At 43.9% G+C, this 18525-nt stretch overlaps 1 protein-coding gene across 2 annotated transcripts in view; it reads right to left on the bottom strand.

Moving 5' to 3' along the window:
- GRIA2 (glutamate ionotropic receptor AMPA type subunit 2) overlaps window positions 1-8511 on the bottom strand; it is a gene marked incomplete at both ends in the record, with an annotated part of 86043 nt that extends 77532 nt beyond the window's left edge. For both annotated transcript variants that reach the window (XM_079535090.1, XM_079535091.1), the window contains 2 exons: window positions 8202-8342; window positions 8424-8511. In XM_079535090.1, coding sequence (XP_079391216.1) covers window positions 8202-8342; window positions 8424-8511 — 229 coding nt within the window. The remainder of the gene's footprint in view (window positions 1-8201; window positions 8343-8423) is intronic.
- Window positions 8512-18525: the final 10014 nt, after the last annotated feature.

Here is an 18525-nt window from a genome sequence, read left to right as displayed (position 1 = left end):
GAAGTATTTCACCTACATGAACAGAGAGAAATTCACAAAGTGACCTATTTTTTTCCCCTAATACATCTGGATTTTTAAGGCAATTGCAATGTAGTCTGGAAAATGGCCTCTCAATGCTGTAACGTCCACATCTTAAGAAGTCATGTAATAACAAAATACTGCAGAATAGCAGAAACATAGATTGGAAGGTACCTCAAGAATGATGAATCTCCAACCCACTGCCACAGCAGGGCCACCAACCTCCCCATTTCATACCAGACCAGGCTGCCCAGGGCCCCATCCAACCTGGCCTTGAACACCTCCAGGGATGGACGGGGCATCCACAGCCTCTCTGGGCAGCTGTTCCAGCACCTCACCACTCTCATAGTAAAGAACTTCCTCCTGACATCCAACCTAAATCAGTTGCAACACTTGTTGAACTAATGTATGAGCCCATTAAAGAACCAGAAACAGCTCTGAACAGAAAAGAAAACAAAAATCCTACAATGAAGCAAGCCATTGTTAGCATTTCTCGGACAAAACCGGAAGGCAAAGCAGATGTGTAATGACAGTGGAGGCACTTCAACATAGTGGAGTATAGTGGAAGTATGCATTTATTTGGAATGACTCATGATTTAATATAAGCCACACTTTCAACTACAAACACCAACTAATTACAACAGTACTAAACAGTCTACAAAACCATCAGGGTTTCTGAAAGCTGTTTGGGTGTTTATGAGCATACTCTTTCCTCATGAGACCAAGGAAATGATTCAGATTGCCAAGTACATGTACCATGCACTGAGGTATCCCCATAGATTGCCAGATACGCCACAGGACTATCTATCTAGTTCTTACGTGTAATGAAATCATATAACAGTGTTTCCAGGTGTTCATTTTAATGGCTTGAAATGCTTTAAGCTGTGTATGCATCTGGCTAACCAACACTTGTCGATGGAGCAATTACTTAAACCAGCATATACAAAAAAACCCAGAATTTTTCTAAGTTTTGTTTTCCTCTGTGCTTGATCACAATAACAACAGAGAGCAAGAAATTGTCCTCATGCTTTCAAAATCCAGAAGTTACTTTTCCCCCTTTCTGCATAAGGACAGAAGGGAAATTACTAAGTTTTTGGGGTTTTTTTTCTGCCCTAGAAATATAACAGAAGCAGGAAAAAGGCAGAAAAGTGAGGAAAAAAAAAACAAACAGAGACTATGCTAAACTAAAACAGCCTGGCATTCAGGGCATTCAGTTGCATGAAAGGCAAAGAAAGAAATTCAGGCCCAGCTATGGATAGGATATGAAGTGAAGGGTTAAATCCAAGGTAGCTCTCCTTGCCACCACTGTGATTCCGTTGTGGATCAAGGCAGCTCCTGCTACAAGTGACACTGCTGTAGCTTATGTAAGCAGGAGCTTGGGGTACACACTAGCTACGTAAATTGTTTACCCTGCTTTTCAGATACAGCAGGGACACACTCTTTGATAGCACATATGCACAACTGTGCAGTACTGGCAAAGTGGTTTCAAATTTGCTACACTCATATGAGCAAAAAAAACAAGAACAAAGATGAGTATTATGGCTTGGAAACCATTTTGCAGACATAACTCTTAACTAGCACCACACCGGGAGCACTGAGTGTAAGCAGACTCTTAACATCCTCAATTTCTAGTAGAGGAACCATTCACTGGGTTGAGCACAAGGCACAGTTGCTGGCATGACCTCTGAAAGCAGCCTTCCCTGCATGAACGATGAGGAAAGCTTCACATCCCCTATCATATTGCTGTTCAGATTATCTGTCACGCTGAGTGCTTATGGTGTTCTGTCACTTGCCATTTCCTGAGTGTGTAAAACAAAATCAAGCTCACACGACTTGCAGGAAGCAGAGGCATCTTTCCCACTCCAAATGATGTTTTGAACTTGTCAAAGCACACAAACTGTGAACAAATTACAGCCTTAACCAACGCAGCATCAAATCAAATGCAGCATTAAGTGTCTGGAATCAAATCTGCTATGCTATCCCACCTCTAGGCACTTCAAGCATGAGCTCACTTACCAACGTGGTACCTATTACAAAACGAGCCACTGTCTCTTATTGAGCTCAGATGCTCGGCTGCGTATGCATTTAGGAGTCAGGGCCAACGTGAACACTTCACAGAGTTGTATCTTACCCTTTTCTTCGTCATCGAAGAAGTCATTCTGCAAAAAGCTGCCCATTCCAAGCTGCAAACACAAGAGTACTCTATTTCTTTGTCAGCAATGAAAAGTGCAAGGCCACGTGCCTTCTGCAGTTAAGTGATGAAAGTAGCATTGTGACGTGCAATGGAGCCCAGCAAGTCATTCAGGGACTGGCTGCAGCAATTGGTAATTCCCTTACAGCCCCAGCACCCCAAGCACACACAGCCATTTAACTTAACGAATACAGACCAGAATATCCTTATCTGATATGAAATAAAAGAGCAGATTAGAGCTGAAGTAACACACTGCCGGTGCCCAATTCTGTCACCTTTGTAATGTTTCAACTCTGAAAAACCCTATTAATTTTTGGGACAGGTAGATAACAGGGAGGGGATAACAGGAGCCGAAGCTGAACCTCACCTCCTTGCAGAATAATAAGCATCTTATTAAAATGTTAAGTCTCTCATGAAATAGCTAACTGTAACTAACTGTATTAAATATAAATGAAAACAAATTTAGGACAGAAATATTCATTCTCCATATTTGTCTCCCCAGAGGGGAAAAAAATAAAGTCATCTCCCCACAAACTCCCTGATTTGAGCACCTTTCCTAAAACAATAAAAAATGAGGAGAAGTAAAAAAATGAAACAACTCTTACAGAATTATTTTTCAAGGCATTACACCACCAGTAACTACATTGCCCAAGCAGAACAAAAACAAGCCAATAAAAAAAAAGCCTCCGCCACTTAAGCACAGTCGCTGATTTAAGAAGGTTCAACAGGGGTCTGCTCAACATTTGGTTGTTTAAAGTCTGCTTTTACTCCTCAATGCTTATCTCTTTCAGTGCTTATCTGACGCTTTTTCTCGCTGCTTGTTGTTTATCCTCAAAGAACTCACTATCGAAAGAACTTCATCATTTAAATCGAGGCCCTTTCCCAGTTTTAATAAGTGACATCTAATATGTACTTGTAGCCAATATAGGTTTTTCAATGAACTTATTAAAGAAAAAAGTCAACATTTCAGTACGAAACAGTAATGAAACTGTACAAACCTACAATTTTCTTACGAAAACATGCAGACATCTACAGTGCAAAAGGAACTAACCCCTCATCTGTAGTCGTCTAGAAGCACATCACTGTTTGCATGTTCTGATAGATGCAATGAATAGCTACTAGACTATGGAAAAATCCTCTTCATCCCAGAAATCAACGTTCCAGTTAACTGTCACATGAGAAGCCCATTCATGTGCACATAAATACAGTCTGATACATCCAACTAAAACAGGTGTGTATTCAGAGCGTCTTTTCAGCATTATTTTCTGTCTGACCTGGTATTCTTTGCCTTCAGCCCTAGGGATGTTAGTTCCAGAACATAGGTGTGATCTTCCAGTATAAAATACTAGCAGTTCATTCACTCAATTCACTCGCAGGGGTGAGAACTGACTTAAAATGATCAATCTTCTTTAATAGTAAGAGCTCTGAGACAATCCTCTTCAGAAAATGGGCAGCAGAGCCCTCCTTTTTCTTTAACTTGTGTCCAAAACAAGCTACTTTACAGTGTATGCATAAAATTACACATGTACATGCAAATACACATACATGTACATAGAGACATACATACAGACATACACTTATGCTTGCTATGGGTTAATTCCTCCTTTTGGTTCCTATATATTAGCACACCCAGAATATATTAGAAATTCATTAATTTCAAGTTATCTTTCCCTAAAGCAAACACTTCTTTGGTCAATCATAGAATTATAATAATTTAAGCATTCTTTCAATGAAGGAGCCTGGTGTATTAATTTTTACAGATCATCTTAATCTTCTATGTAACTAAAAGAGCATCTGTCCGTTTAAATGCGTTTTCAAGACAACGTGTTCCCAGTTATTATCCCTAGTAATTATCAACTGCTCAAAAAGAATGACATCTAACAAACTTGCCTTAATTGTCAACAATATTTTAAGAACCAGAAGCCTGAAAAAGAGCTGAAGAAATCAGCAGTAACGGCGTTGCTTCATGCACTGGCCCTAGGGTTAGCATGCATAACCACACTGGGTAGTAATGAAGTCCCTGCACGTGTAAGAGTTAAGTACATCCTCACTACGTGCACACTCAACTGTCCTATAAAAGCTGGTGTAAATTAAAGCTTTTATCAGCATAAAAGCATGTTTACATATTAAAAAGAAATAAAAGCAGGTGTAAACATAAGCACGTATCAAAGAAGTTGATGGATACATTGGTTGATAGAAAAATTTGGTTGGAATATTAAGGCTTGATTGATATACTACTCACAAATTGTTATTAAATCAAATTCACTTCAATGTTTATAAAGATGAAATAGATGCTTATACTGACCTCAAAACCGCATGGTAATTTTTTATTTTAGATATACGGGTGACAGCAATGCAATAATCACTCAATAAAACTCTAAGAAATTGGGCAGCCAAGCCAAAGCTTTCACAATTGTATCACACATCTGCATGAAAACTCTCTATGAGCCAGGAGCAAGGAGACCCAGCAGGGACATGCAACAAAGACCCCAGGTTTCTTTAGGTAAAACTCTCATGAGTGGAAGAACGTTCAAGGTTTGCTGTAGAGCTTGATTTTTAAGGAAGAAATGCTTCCAAAAAAGCAGCAAAAGCATAATAGTTCCTGTTTCAAGATACAGCCTGCTTTAAAGATTACTTATTACAGAAGTCTGTGTGATCTTATCCATTTTAATTACAAGAGGGCATCGAAGTTTCACGAGCACTCACTGAGCCTGAGAAATGTTTTACAGCAAAAATGAAATGAGAAGGACCAGGAACATGAATGAACCGAAACAGAAGCATTTAATAAATTCCTCCTTTCCTTCAAAGTCAGTTTTAATCACTCACTGCAAAATACATCTGGGCTGGGACCTCAGCAATTTAAATTCATCTATACTTCATCCATAAATATTCATAAAAATCCATAAAAATTCATCCCTAAATACATCTATACCTGTTCCATCGCTACCACCACAGGATTGGTGGTAATATTTATTTTTGGCTTATTCTTTTAACTATCTTGCCAGCAGGGCTCTGCACGCTACTCCTTTAAGGATGCTATCTCTAGCATTATATTCCAAAATGGCTGGGAAAACCTTTGTAATGACTCACAAGTTGCAACATGCTAGATATTCATATGTTCTCAAAGCTGCTGAAGATATAACGAGAGGGTCTAAGGTTTATGCATGAATCAGCATCCCCTTGTCACAATGTCATGGTGCAGTGATCCCTGCAGAGCTGTAAGCCTTCATTTAAGACAGAAAAACAGCACTGGCTCTTGAGCCAGCAGAATGAAACATCTCAGATCATTCATACATTACCCCTGTGCTGGAACCACTGTATGAAAACCTTGTTAGGGTTATGAAGGTTTTATAGTAGCCCACAGGAGACGTCTGTTTAGGTGACTCCAATATCCTTTCAGTCTAAAAATACATGCAGACGTAATACAACTACCCCCATTCAGGTTGGATGGTTTAAGAGGAATGGATGTCATCTTCACTAGTTTTATTCTTTTGATAGAATTAACTTTTTTTTTTAATGAAAATCTGATGCTGCCGATCATCAGCACTTCTCCAGTTAGCTTAGGCTCAATTACACTTGGCTGAAGGACAATAAAGTCCGATTTTTGGACACCACCCAATTCCCCATGAATGACCTGCAGTGCTTGCTGTACCTCTGCCCCAGCTGGTGCCACCCAGGGAGGTTCTGACAGAGTGAGCTGCCTTGCTAACAAACCTAGCTTGCCACCCTCTGAATCACCATCAGTTCCCAAAGAAGGGTAAGTGCAACCCATTGCTCTGGAAGAATGTAATTACGGTCACAGCAGCCAAAGGCTCTTCTAATTGTGCCATCAGCCTGCAGAAAGATCCATCCCTCCCTCAAAAAAACATAAAACCCCCAGGTGCTGCTGCCCTGCGAGGTGTCAAACTGCTATTAGATGACAGCAGTGACTCCTGATGACCTGTCAGCACAGCCCTGTGACAGTCCAACGGCTCAACATGCAATGCCTTATTGCATGAGCTACAGCAACGCGTCCATACAGCACCGAGAAGCAGAGCACCTGCCCTCCTCTGCCATGTTTCTGGGTAGCCTTCAGTGGCTCGATGTTCTTACACAGCTGCAAACATCCCTTAGCCGGGCACGAGCACTGCCCCCTCTTCTAGGCAAGTTTACAACCCCGATCCAGCAGCAATCCCGGCAACACAAACCCTTTGCTCCGTTGATGAGCTAATACTACAGGCCGGAAGCCTCCCGTGGATAGCCGCACGGTTCCTTTCTTTTTCCCTCGGTTATTCCCAGGCGGAGGGCAGCACGGGCAGGAGGGGGGCGGTGGGGCCCCGGGTGGCCGCCGGCTGCCACCTGCTGGCCGCGGGCCCGGCCTCGTGGGAGCGCCGCACGGCTGAGCTCAGCGCTTCCTTCGGGCAGAAAGAGGGCACCGCCTCTGCCAACGTGGAAGCCCTGCTGCCGCTTAGGGAAAATCGCTCGCTGGAGTGAAACAGCGAGGCGTTCTCACTGAGGTGTTCTCACTTCACGCTATCCTGCGTTTCTCTGCCCTTCTACGTTGGCTCTGCTGGGTTTGAGGGCAGGCTCCTCACGCGCTGCTCTCGAAATAACAACCGGCCAGTTTTTCAACAAGAGCTCCAAGGGAAGAGAGAGAAAGGAGAGGAATAACACGGAGCCTCCTTAACCGTTCCTGCACGCAGCGCTCTGAAAATTCATCAACTGCTCAATTTTGCTTGTTGTCTTCAGCATTCCTTTCCCTCCAACCACTCGGTTGGAAGGCAACCGAGGGAATACTGCCATACTTTCAGCATATGGTTCACATGTCAGCCAAAACCCACAGCTGAGGTAACCTCGCTCAGCCATCAGCAGCAGCTGAGGTGCCTGAGGAGCTCACGTCTGAGCTCTGTGCTCCGCATGATGGAAGCCCTGGGGCTCAGGCAGAGGACAGCCCACGCCTCCCTCCTGCCTGTAACCCTACAGCACATGCACACAGCAGAGCCACCCACAGCAGGCGGCACAGGTCAGGAACAGAGCAGGTGCATGGACACACTGGGGGCTCCTTAACTTTCCCTACAGACTCAATCTCTGGCACACATGACATGGAGGAGGCAGGACAGATCTGTCTTTAGTACTAGCAGGAAAACCTTTTCTCACGTTCTATACATTTCAGCAATTTCACAGCACTGAAGGAACACACCAGAGCCATCACAGTTACACAGAATGCCACCTAGAACACCACACCACACTTTATGTCACTGAGGGTCTTAGGGATGCACGCTGCAAAGCCTCCCCACATGCAGACCCTCCCCCAGCGGGTGACCGAGCTTCTCCAGCAGCTCGCAAAGGTCACAGCCCTGCTGGGGCTGCTGCACGCTTCCACCTTTTGGACGTCAGCTCCGTGTACCCTTACATCCCCACGTATGCTCCTCGGGATGAGCTCCCGCACCGCCTATCCCAGCGTGTGCCGATCCAGCATCGTAGTAGCTGAGCCGGAGGAGCGATAAAACAGGAAAACGCTCAGGTTGACAACCGACCTCCGGCTTCAGCACCCCGTACGAGGACAGGGAAACTCGCCCTGCAGCGCCCGGAAAGGAGCGAGCTCCTCGCCGAGCGCGCCGCCGCTGGAAGCGGGGAAAGGCGGACCGCCTCCGGCCCCGAGAGCGGCAAGCCGCACGCCCCCCGCCCCCCTCCTCCCCTCGCCCTTCGCTCCCCGGGGCCACGCACGTGCTCCGCTCCCCGCTGCACGCGTGCGGCCGCGCCCGAGGCGGGGCCGGGGCAGATCCGCACCGCTCTCCCGCACCGCTCCGCTCCGCGCGGGGGCCTCGGTGCCGGGCTGCGACGCGGCGCGGTAAGATGGCTGACGGCGCTCCGGCGGGGGCGGCGGGCTCCATCTTAAGGCTCCGCCGGCGCCGGGGGGCGCACGGAGACCCGGCGCCCACCTTCACCGGGGCCGGGCCGGGCGCTGCAGCAGCCGTTCGGCGCCGGCGGCCCCTCCCGCCCCGGTACTCACAGGCGTTGGTGACGGCGAAGCTGTTGGCGACCTCCAGGTTGTCGATGTGGGGAGTGAGCCTGAACTCGGAGGTGGAGAACTGCACCATGCCCACCCGAAACGCGCTGTACTCCTGGTCGGCGCCCCTCGGGAACAGCCCCCCTGCAGGCAAACACACGCGTCAGGCGGAGGGGCCGGCAGGGCACGGGGCGGGGGGCGCGGGAGGCGGCCGCGGGCACCTACCGATCTGTATGCTGTTGGAATGGGCCCCCCAGATCAGTCCCCACAACACGGGAGCCAGGCAGACAGAAATATGCATAATCTTTTGCATTTCCAGGAAAAGGAGAGCATCCACAAAGCCACAGAAACGGCCCTTCCTTCTTTCCTTCCTTCCTTCCTTCCTTCCTTCCTCAGATCCTCCGCGCTCCTGGGCGAGCGGCCGGGGGCTGCGAGCCGACCCTGCGCAAGGAGGCGAGGCGGAGGCCGGGCACCGCGAGCGGGAGACGCCGTTCCCGAGCCGCCGCCGCCGCTCTACTCTTCGTCCCGGCTCCGGAAATAAGCGGGGGGCGGGTGGCCGCGTGCCGTCGGCGGCGGCGCCGCTGCGCTCCCACTGCTGAGCGCTCCCGGGCCGGCCCTGCCCTCACACGCGCTCCCTCCGCCGGCGGCGCGCCTGCGCGGGCAGGGAGACTGGCGGGAGCGCGCGCGCCCCGCAGCCCCGCCCCTCCGAGCGCGGGCACGGCGAGCGCCGGCCGCGGCCTTCAGCACCGCGGACAGCGGTTTCTCTTTTTTTCCTTCTCCTCGTCGCTGCCATTGAATCGTCCTGAGCCTCTGCACAGACGGGGAAGGTCTCAAAGCTTCAGGCACTCGGATGTCCTTACGACATTACACGGGAAACAGGCGCTTTGAGGCCCTCTGCCCACCGCTAATTTAGTTTCGCTCGAGTCGTTTCACCTGGTACCAATTTGGTACCAATTTCTGTCTGCGCTTCTGTCATTATCTCTCTCTCTCTCCTGAGAATGTGATGATCCTAATAAAGACAAGCGGTGCTGCTGCGGTGGCTGGCAGAGAACGGCTTGCATTTAGACAGTCAGGCAATTAAATTTACAGGTATTCACATTTAATACATGCTTTGATGTCGCGTTGCCAATCTCCTTTAACAGGAGCACAGTTCGAGCAGAAGCATAAGCTCCTTTCATCCGAGTCTGGGTAAGGAAGAGTCCCCTTATGCATACCAAATGAGGTTAAAATACAGCAAAGATCATGGCTGGAATATTGTATTTTAATATTTTATAAGAAAAGGAAAAAAAAAAAACACCTTTATGCCAATTCACATTCTAGCTGCATAATGAACTTAAGTATTCTTTAAAACATAGCTAGAATGGTGCCAGCTGAAATTTACAAAACTCCCACTCTTTGAACTAATTGCCATTACAGGTATGGAAAGGATTTAAACCTCACAGCTGGGTTGGTGGTTTTTTTTTTTGTTGTTCATTGTGTTGTATTTTAAAGAACAGCGCTATTCCACATGCGCATCGAGACCTTTGTCAGAAATTGTTAGAATAATTCATGGTGATATATGTTTTAGCTGGTTAGGTAGTAAAATATGATTTAATTATTTCTCCTAGACTGCATACCAATGCCAAACTGAGTCTGGATCCCGCTGCAGCAGGCACTACATGGCAGGCAAACTCACCTGAGTCAAATCTGAGACCTACAGAACATCAGGTAGCAGTTAGGTCATGTAAAAGTGACCACAGTAGGAACTTATTTACCAATTACAGCTGGGTGGGTTTTTTTTTTGTTTGTTTGTTTTGTACAGCTTATCTGTGGTGAGTAATCAGTCACAGCTGATACCAGTCTGGCAGTTGATTTGCTGTTTCCATTAAATAACTGTGTGTGTGTGTCCACATATGTGTTTAATGCCCCAGGTTTATATTGCCATGTCAGAACATGCAGAAAAAAAGAATGTCAACTTGGTAGTTACGTGGCCATATGCTGGGATACCAGAAAATAGAAGTTTTCAACTGAGATGAGTAACTCCAAAAGGACAGCATGGGCTAGTGAATCAGCAAGAAAACAGTTTAACCAGAATTTATTAACAAGGAAAAATGCTAATGATAAAATAAAGCTTTCTTCAATAGTCCATTTTTTTTTTTTTAAAGTCCTATGCTAATTGAAAAGATACAAGTGGGCAATGGAGAAAAAAGGAATTTACAGTTGATAATAATTTATGATCATGTACTATGAATAGACATACTCATTAATGCTGCACATAAAAGTCAGACGACATTACTGAAAATTATATTCAATAATTTTTTTCACCAGAAAAGCAAAAGAATCCAGCAAGAGGTAAGTAAAATCAGATATTTTCACATGCATTCTTCTAAATCCACAATAAAAGCTCATATAAAAATGCATTAGTTCAGAATCTGAACAAAGCATCAGCAAGGGAACTGTTAATAATAAGCATCAATCACTTGTTGAAAGGAACATAGCTGTGCAATAACAATGAAAACAAAGACAGATGACAGGAGGCCAGATATCCAGTAATAAGATGTCAACCTCCTAAAAAGGCTAAGTACCTCATCCTGATTTCATAGAAGGTCTGGGAGAGATTTACTACCTATTGCGAAGAGTGGGGGATATGATAATGGCTGTATTTGATCTAGTAGATTCCAATAGATGATAATCTGAACACACAGCACAGGCTGGTGAGGAAGCTAAAAGGGCTAAGCTATGTACTAGTCCAAAATAAATAGGAGTTTATCTGGAACACGTATCCTCAGTGATTCATCCTGGCACAGACCCGGCTGAGACAGGGGCCGCAGTTCAAGAAAACATTCATGTTTCAGCAGGTGCACAGAAGGCATAGACAGAAGCTTGGGAATTACTCAAGAAGGGGAAATTTTAGCCTCAAAGTCAGAAACATGTAGTGCTCACTTACCTGTCAGCAGTGGCTGTGGAGTACATACGTCAGCGTGCAAAGTAGATGCTTGGCAAGAGCTCAGGTTAAACAGTTATGGTGGCCCCATCTGGCCTTACCTTGTTTGTTTTACATGCCTAGGATAATTTTCACATTAAAAATGTTTATTAGGAAAAAAAATGATTTGAATATGCCATTTTTGCAGGATGCCAAAATGCTGCAGAAACATACGAACCCTTTGATTGTACGGCTGGCCGAGAAATTCTTCCCTACACAAAAATTATTGTCTTTGGAATTTTTGAGATCTGAAAAACCTCTGCAAATACCAACAAAAGTTTTGAGTTCCAAATCTTCCTTAAATTGTTTAGTCCCATATGCTCATGCTGTATCTCAAGAGTCCTTTTAAAAATAAAAAGTACATCCTGATCTCCCGTGCTCATTCTGCTTCCTCTGCTGATTAACAAACATGTCCTGTTCTCATTAACAGTACATCAACTCGGTGATGATTGGCACTAAGAAATAGCTTATGCTAACTCCTATGATGCAATTCTGACAGTGAAAGTAGACCTCTCTATCCAGTGGTATAAATAATGTGAAATAATCAGTGATAATCAGGAAAGTTCAACTCCTTTTGCTGCATAGCTTTCGCTGTTACTTGCTTAGCTGAACAAATATGAGGAATTTATAGTGAATTGGGATTTATTATTATTCATTATATTTATGTGAGCTACTTCCATGCTTGCTATTTGCAAGAAATGTTAAATTTATTTTGCAGATGAAATCCCATACGTGTAGAGCCATCTGTGTGTGTAGAAAATCCACTATGGATTACTTCAGTTTTTCCTACTGAGATTATAGCAAATGGCATTATTGAGACTCCAGAGAAAAAATAAAGGAACCCTATCAGATTAGGCTATGCATACAAAACCTATAGCTCTTGTCTGGAAAGCCTTCTCTTTAGAAGTGCCAAGACTTTCCCATTCCTTTCAGTGGGATAGAAAGTGTCCATCGCTTCGTCTCAGTCCCAGGGAATACATTTCTTATTCTTGCTCTGATTATTTTCTGCTTACATTTCACCTCTCTTCTTTCTTGCTGTCTTTATCCTTGCCTGGCTTTCCATCTGTTTCTCCAAAACATTGCCATTAGAATCTTTTTTCCTCTCATGTTATTTTGATATTACCGTCCACATTTCCCTAGTGGAGTACAGCTAATTCAAATGTGTTGTATATTTTCCTTTAGACTGCAACAGTCAGCCTTGATCCTCGCTTTTTCATCTGCCACCTTTTCCATCTGTTCCATCAGCAGCGCCAGCCTTGAGCGTAGCCTTGCTTTTTATTCTCATCATGTTCTTATTCCTTTTCCACACTGACACCTATGTTTGAAATATGAACCTTACACCCATTCTTCAGGTCAGCTCTTAATCAGCGCGACTCCTCTTTAAGCCTTGCATCCATTCTGTCACCTGTGAGAAACGCATCACTCACTGTTCATAAAGAAAAACCGTTTGGGGCTGACAAAGATGTAGGATTTCATACGCTGATGGACCATGATCTGCTGAGGTATGGGAGTTTTCAAATAAGCTTTCCATCTAGGATCCTCTGAGTTCATAAACCACACAGTCAAACGTTTAAAGGAAAACACAAGCCGATAAGAATATCACAGACCACTCTCTACTGACATCCAGGATGCACTTCTGTTACTCATTTTTCTCTCACTTGTGACTGGGGCCCTTTTTCTGTACAACAGAAACAATTTCTTCACAGCTAGCTGTTTTTACTCAGCTATCACCAATCACCAGCAAGCACCACAGTGGTTTCACATCTTCAGAATCCCAAAGCATACCAGTGAGGAGCAGCGCCCAGCCCACAAAATATTGTCAGCCTGGAAAGCAAGGTTAATATTTACCACTGATAGCAACACATTTGTATATGCATGCTCAAATATTTCTGATGGCTGCACTCAGCATTATCCTCAGTAGGAATTTGTTTCTACCATTTAGGAACTGAGTGCTGAGGCAGTACTTCAAGCAAGGATAGTAGTGGACAAATACCAGGCCATGGGAAATGGCCTGTGTAGTGATCATCTCAACATGGAGGCAGCACATTCTTGTTTTAGCATTTCATTTGTAAAAACTATCCATAAGAGACAAGCCTACTCTATCTACCCTGGAAACATGGGAAAAATCAGGTGATCTTTTCAGGACTTGAGCCTACTGCAAAACTGGTATCTTGACAAAGTCAAAGAACCTAGGACACAACTCCCTTTTATAACACGCCTGGGCAAAGGTAGCTCCTGAAGACCAAACAGTTAGGGATGGGAAGTCCTGAAAGCAGTACTGCATTGTGACAGCAGTATTACTGACATACCATTACATGTTTTGTGACCTCTTATAGGACTGAGGGTAGCGTTTAAACAACCTTTGCAAAGATGCTTTCAACAACAGCAGAACAGATTAATTCTTAGCTTTCAGTCGAATTCCTTTTTGAACAGCCTTCCTTAATATCCCACAGAACACGAATAGATCTCTCCTACCTACCTCACTTTGTCTGGACTCAAAGCTGTGGAATCTCCTCCATCCTCCCCACAGGGCTTGAAGGCCAGGAGCTCCGTGACCAAGTAGGGCTGCAGCAACCACACTGCTGTTGGCCCCACTTTGGCTTGGAGACCAGCTGGGCCTGCAGCCCATGCTGGGAAGGGGACGGGGCTGTGTGCCACCCCCTTCTCTTGAGGGCATGCCCAGTTTCAGAATGCTCAGCAGGGCATGGGTGACTGGAATGGCTACCGGCCTCTTGAGAAACATAACACAGCAAGACAGCCTTTTTGCTCCATGCACTGCCACCCAGAACAAAATGCACTGCAGTCACCAAGCAAGTGAAACTGCCATTTTGTTTCTTCTCCCTGCATGCTACCGTTCTGAGCCCTGTGGTAATACCAGAAGGTGTGCAGGCATGTGTATGGAGACCACTAGTCACGGGCATAACCGGTTCATATGGAGCTGGCAATGTAATATGGTTTTATTTGTCCTCAGGTAAGAAAATTAAGTCATCGATTAATTTATAAATAGCTTCAAGATGGGTATTTTATTTTGTGAGCATGCACATTTCTAAAAGTGAGACAAAAAGGCACTCAAAACATGGTATTTCTTTTAAAAATATAGATGTGCATGTTTAGGGTTTAGTTTAAACACTGGTTTTGTTGCTTCAATCACCCGATCATTTTGTCACAGCTTATGTCACTAGGAAAATAAAAGCTTAAGCTACAGTAAGAAATTAAACGCAGATCAATCAAGCATTCCATTATGCTTTATAAAAAGAACAGAAAAAAAAAGATATCAAGATATCAGCCCAGACAGAGCCAAGATATCAACCAAAATGGTTCTGGCAAATGTTAGAAGAATTTGTTTTTGACACAAATAAGTGAAAGACAAGTTATGATGTTGCAGAAATTACGCTGTGGTGATTGAGCAGTTAGCAAAATTAAAAAATAAATTCAGTTGGTAGAACAGCTGGAATTGCCCAAGACTACATGATAACTCCTTTGTTCTGAAAACATCCCTCAGATATGAAGATACTTTTGTTCAATAACCCACTGCAGGCGTTTTATACCATTCTTTTAGAAAGCCTATCAAAACTAGGAACTACAATTAAAAGACCATTCTGTGAGACATCAGATCTCACCCTTATCTTTATGAACCTCAAGCAACAGAAATGTCCTTTGGGTTCCCTGTTAAGTTGTTTGACATCAATAATTTCCGAGAAAATAGTTCTGTCAAGAAGTAGCCCACTGGAGTTATCGCAGAGATGTGCAGAGCTTTTGCTCAACCAAAGCTTATTTTTAGCTCCCAAGAACCCCTCCAGTGGCTCAGCCCCAGAACTAGTTCACAGTACAGATAAGAGATATTTTTATTCTCACCTCTGCATGGGCATGTCCTCCCAGTGATACACAACCTCCTGGTTGTGATAGAAGGCAGCGGTAATGTCAAGTTTTTACAGCAGAAAAAAAATAAAATAGTAAAGAAAACAAGCAGTTCTCACGAGGCACTTAATTCCACAGTTAGGACTAGAGCTACATCTCAGTAAACGCACAGAAAACAGCTTTTTTCTAATTGCTTGATTGCTTCAAATACAGGATTTAATTGCAGAGCTTACAATGCATTTTCTACCAATAATCAAAAACAATGCAAATTATGCTGCTTGTGTTCACTGAAACTTCACTTATGTTACAGAGGAAAGTTACGGAGATTAACTGCTGGCCATTCTCAGTGTCTATTTGGTTGCCATTTAACCTGAGGCTCACCTTACTGCTTGCTAATTGCACTGACCAAACAAGATGTATGCAGAGCAAAGATGCGTGCAGATAGCTGGGTTCTCAGCACTTTTAAATGTCTAGCTTCCTAGCTTCCTAGACCCTCATCACAGGACAGCATACACAGCACAGTGCATCAGCTTAAAAAGCCGTGGTCCAGAATGTTACATTTTGAAGGGGCACTTTCTCCATTCATCACTTGATTACTTTCTGTTTATGTTAATTACAACTCATCTCAATACACCACCTCATTAGGACAGCAGACAGTTTGGTGTTGTTGACAAACAATTGTGTGATACCTATGGATAATCATTTGCAACAGCATCCCATGGAACAGCAGCAAAGTGAAATGGATGGAAATCATCACTCTCCCCAGGCTCCTGGAAGCTTTTCTTTTGAGGCTAGGCTTCCTACATCTGAAGAAGACAGCAAGCTAACTGTGATTAAGATAAATGAATTGAATTTACTTTTAATTTCTTGCATACAAGCCAGACCTCAATGATTGCATCTGCACTGGTGTGGATTTATTGTCCTATAAATGAGAGTTTGTATCACCTAACCTAGCATTCCTATCTCAAGGATTGAGCTAACCTCAGAAAATACGTTCATACTTTCTGTTACCCTGTTTATGAGAGTCATTTCTCTACTAGTAATTAACTAGTAATTAACTAGAACTGCAATAGAACGTTGCTAGTACTAACAGCCTGGTAAAATAATACTAACTAATCACTGTTTTTCTTTAAAAAGGAGGAGCCATTGACTACATTACACATCACAACGTTTGTTCTGAATGTGCAACTGAAGGACTTTCTCCAGCCTGTGGTTCCATGTCTGTTGGCCCACATAGCTGACTCAATGTCATGGGAAGGGATGGCTTATTTTGCAGGAGGCTGGCAAAAAAACAGTAAAATGTTGATGTACTTCAAAAATACTTGTCAGACAATAGTATTTAAAATGGAAAAGGAGGGTACCATTCAGTCAGTAAATACTGACAGTGCATTTTCTTACTCCTAAGAATGCTACTGTACTATGCATGGACATGCATGTGTGTGTACACCTAACTCTAAACTAATAAATGTACCATTTTAGAATATACCACCCTTTCTGCAGATTCTTCTGCAGAGTTTGGATCTGAGGAAGGGACTGTTTGGTTATTTTAAGGAAGGAGTAACATTAAAGGGAGGAACACACACATAAAGGGAGTTCAACTCTCCTCTGAGAGTAAAGCAAAATAATTACACAGTAAAACCAGCGTAAATGATGGGGAACATCAAGCACCAAAAATCAGAGGCAGACCACCTCAAGAAATGTTGAGACTACAGGATGACAGATATGGATATTACTATCGTCTATGACCACAACTATTCTTAATTATAAAAAATAAAAAGTCCTTGTGTGCATCACAGTAGTGCCTTAAGGCCGTGTACAATACACAGCGAGAGAATATTTTCAGCAAGGCAGGGCCAATCTAAACAAAAGGCCATTAGCTGAAAGGAAAGTAGCATTGCTAGTCAATGCAGCAGAAGGTAAAAAATAAAAATAAAAAAAAATAAAGGAAATAGATAGCCAGATTTGCACAGGAGGTCTTGGGGAGAGAGCCCTCTCTTTAGTTACCAGGCATTCTGCTTAGCTATGGGCCCTCACTTGGGACTTTCAGAGTAGAGCTGTTCAGACTTAGGCTATTGTTGTGCCTTTGGTCATGCACCACATGCCAGCCAGCAGCAATAGCTGTGCTGCTCAGCCAAAGACAACACCACTTCATCAGCTGCAGTCACGTGGCCTGAACTGGTAGGAAGCACACATTGCAGGGGAGCATGCTACATGGCACAGGTAGAAGGTCACTCTGGACAAGATTACCTGGTTGCTCCCATCAAGCTATTTTGTTCTGTTGCAAACAGAAAACTACTGTAAGGTTCACGCTGTCCTGTCTTGAAAAGATGGAATCTCCTTCCAGCCAAAATAATTTATTCCAATTGTCAAAGCTCATCAGTCTCCCAGTGTGAGTCTTGCATAAATGGATTTTTTTCCTGGCTGTTTCATTTGCACACTCCATGAATTTTTTTTCCACCTATTTAATTTCATCAAGACATTCTTCATGGAGACTAGTAAACTCACTGCAAGAGCACAATAATGTAAAATACACTGTCTCCTTTTTATATTCCCATGGAAAAAGATAGGATAAACTATAGCATGCTTTAACAACTCACAGGCTTAGAAAAATTCCCATTTTAAAACGCTGTTCCTGAAATGGGAACAGTATGGAATCACACGATAAATAAAGCACGCTTGTAAGTAACTGATGATATAATAAAGTGCTACCAAATTGGATACGGATTTTCTGTTTAAAGTCTCCCACGGTGAAATTCCTAACGGTCAGAATTCCACAAGAGTGGTATAAAATGCTCCTGTGAAACTGCAGAGCCTGGGAATATTACTATGGTGCTTTTGCAGTTATTGTTCTCAACAGCGTGCCTCTCTGTTGCGAAGAATGTCAAATAGCAACTGTGATGAACATGTCACTGCTGAGGCACAGGGTTGGGGAGGCTCAGTTGTGTTTTTCTTTTCCTGTTTGCAGCACATGCAGCCACACAAGGCAGTACAAAACACGGGGGTTAATCGCCGTGCTCCTGTACAGCAACCGCAAGCACTCACACAGCTGTAGATGCTCTGGAGCCTTCCTGGCTTTAGCATCACAGGAGGAGCTCCAAGTCCAGAGAAAACAAGCAAGTACTTTAATTTTTGGCTGTGGAGGGCCGATGCAACCCTCTGCTACTGTTATGTATGTGTGCCTTTCCATTTGAGAAAGTTTTTTTTTAAAAATAAATTTTACTCTTCGGTGAATCAACTAGAAAATACCAAGTATTAGCAGATAAACATTAAAGCTCAACTCCATGAAGCTGATAACAGCTCACGGTGCATGCTGTATGCTATTTGCATTGTCTTGAGAAGAAGATGGTTTCCACAGTCACCTGACTCTGAAACCCCTCCAGAAGGTTTAGCAACCCAAAAAGTGCTGCAGCACAAGCAGGTAGCTTAATCCAAAGCAGAAGTTGATGGCTCCGGTCAAAGACATCAGCCTTTACAGCCAGCTCCTGCCAGCATCATGCCTTTGAAATA

Source organism: Tetrao urogallus (assembly GCF_951394365.1).
Source record: "Tetrao urogallus genome assembly, chromosome: 4".
NCBI classification, from domain to species: Eukaryota; Metazoa; Chordata; class Aves; order Galliformes; family Phasianidae; genus Tetrao; species Tetrao urogallus.
Note: the sequence above shows the minus strand (reverse complement) of the source record. Positions and strands in the feature narration are given on the sequence as shown.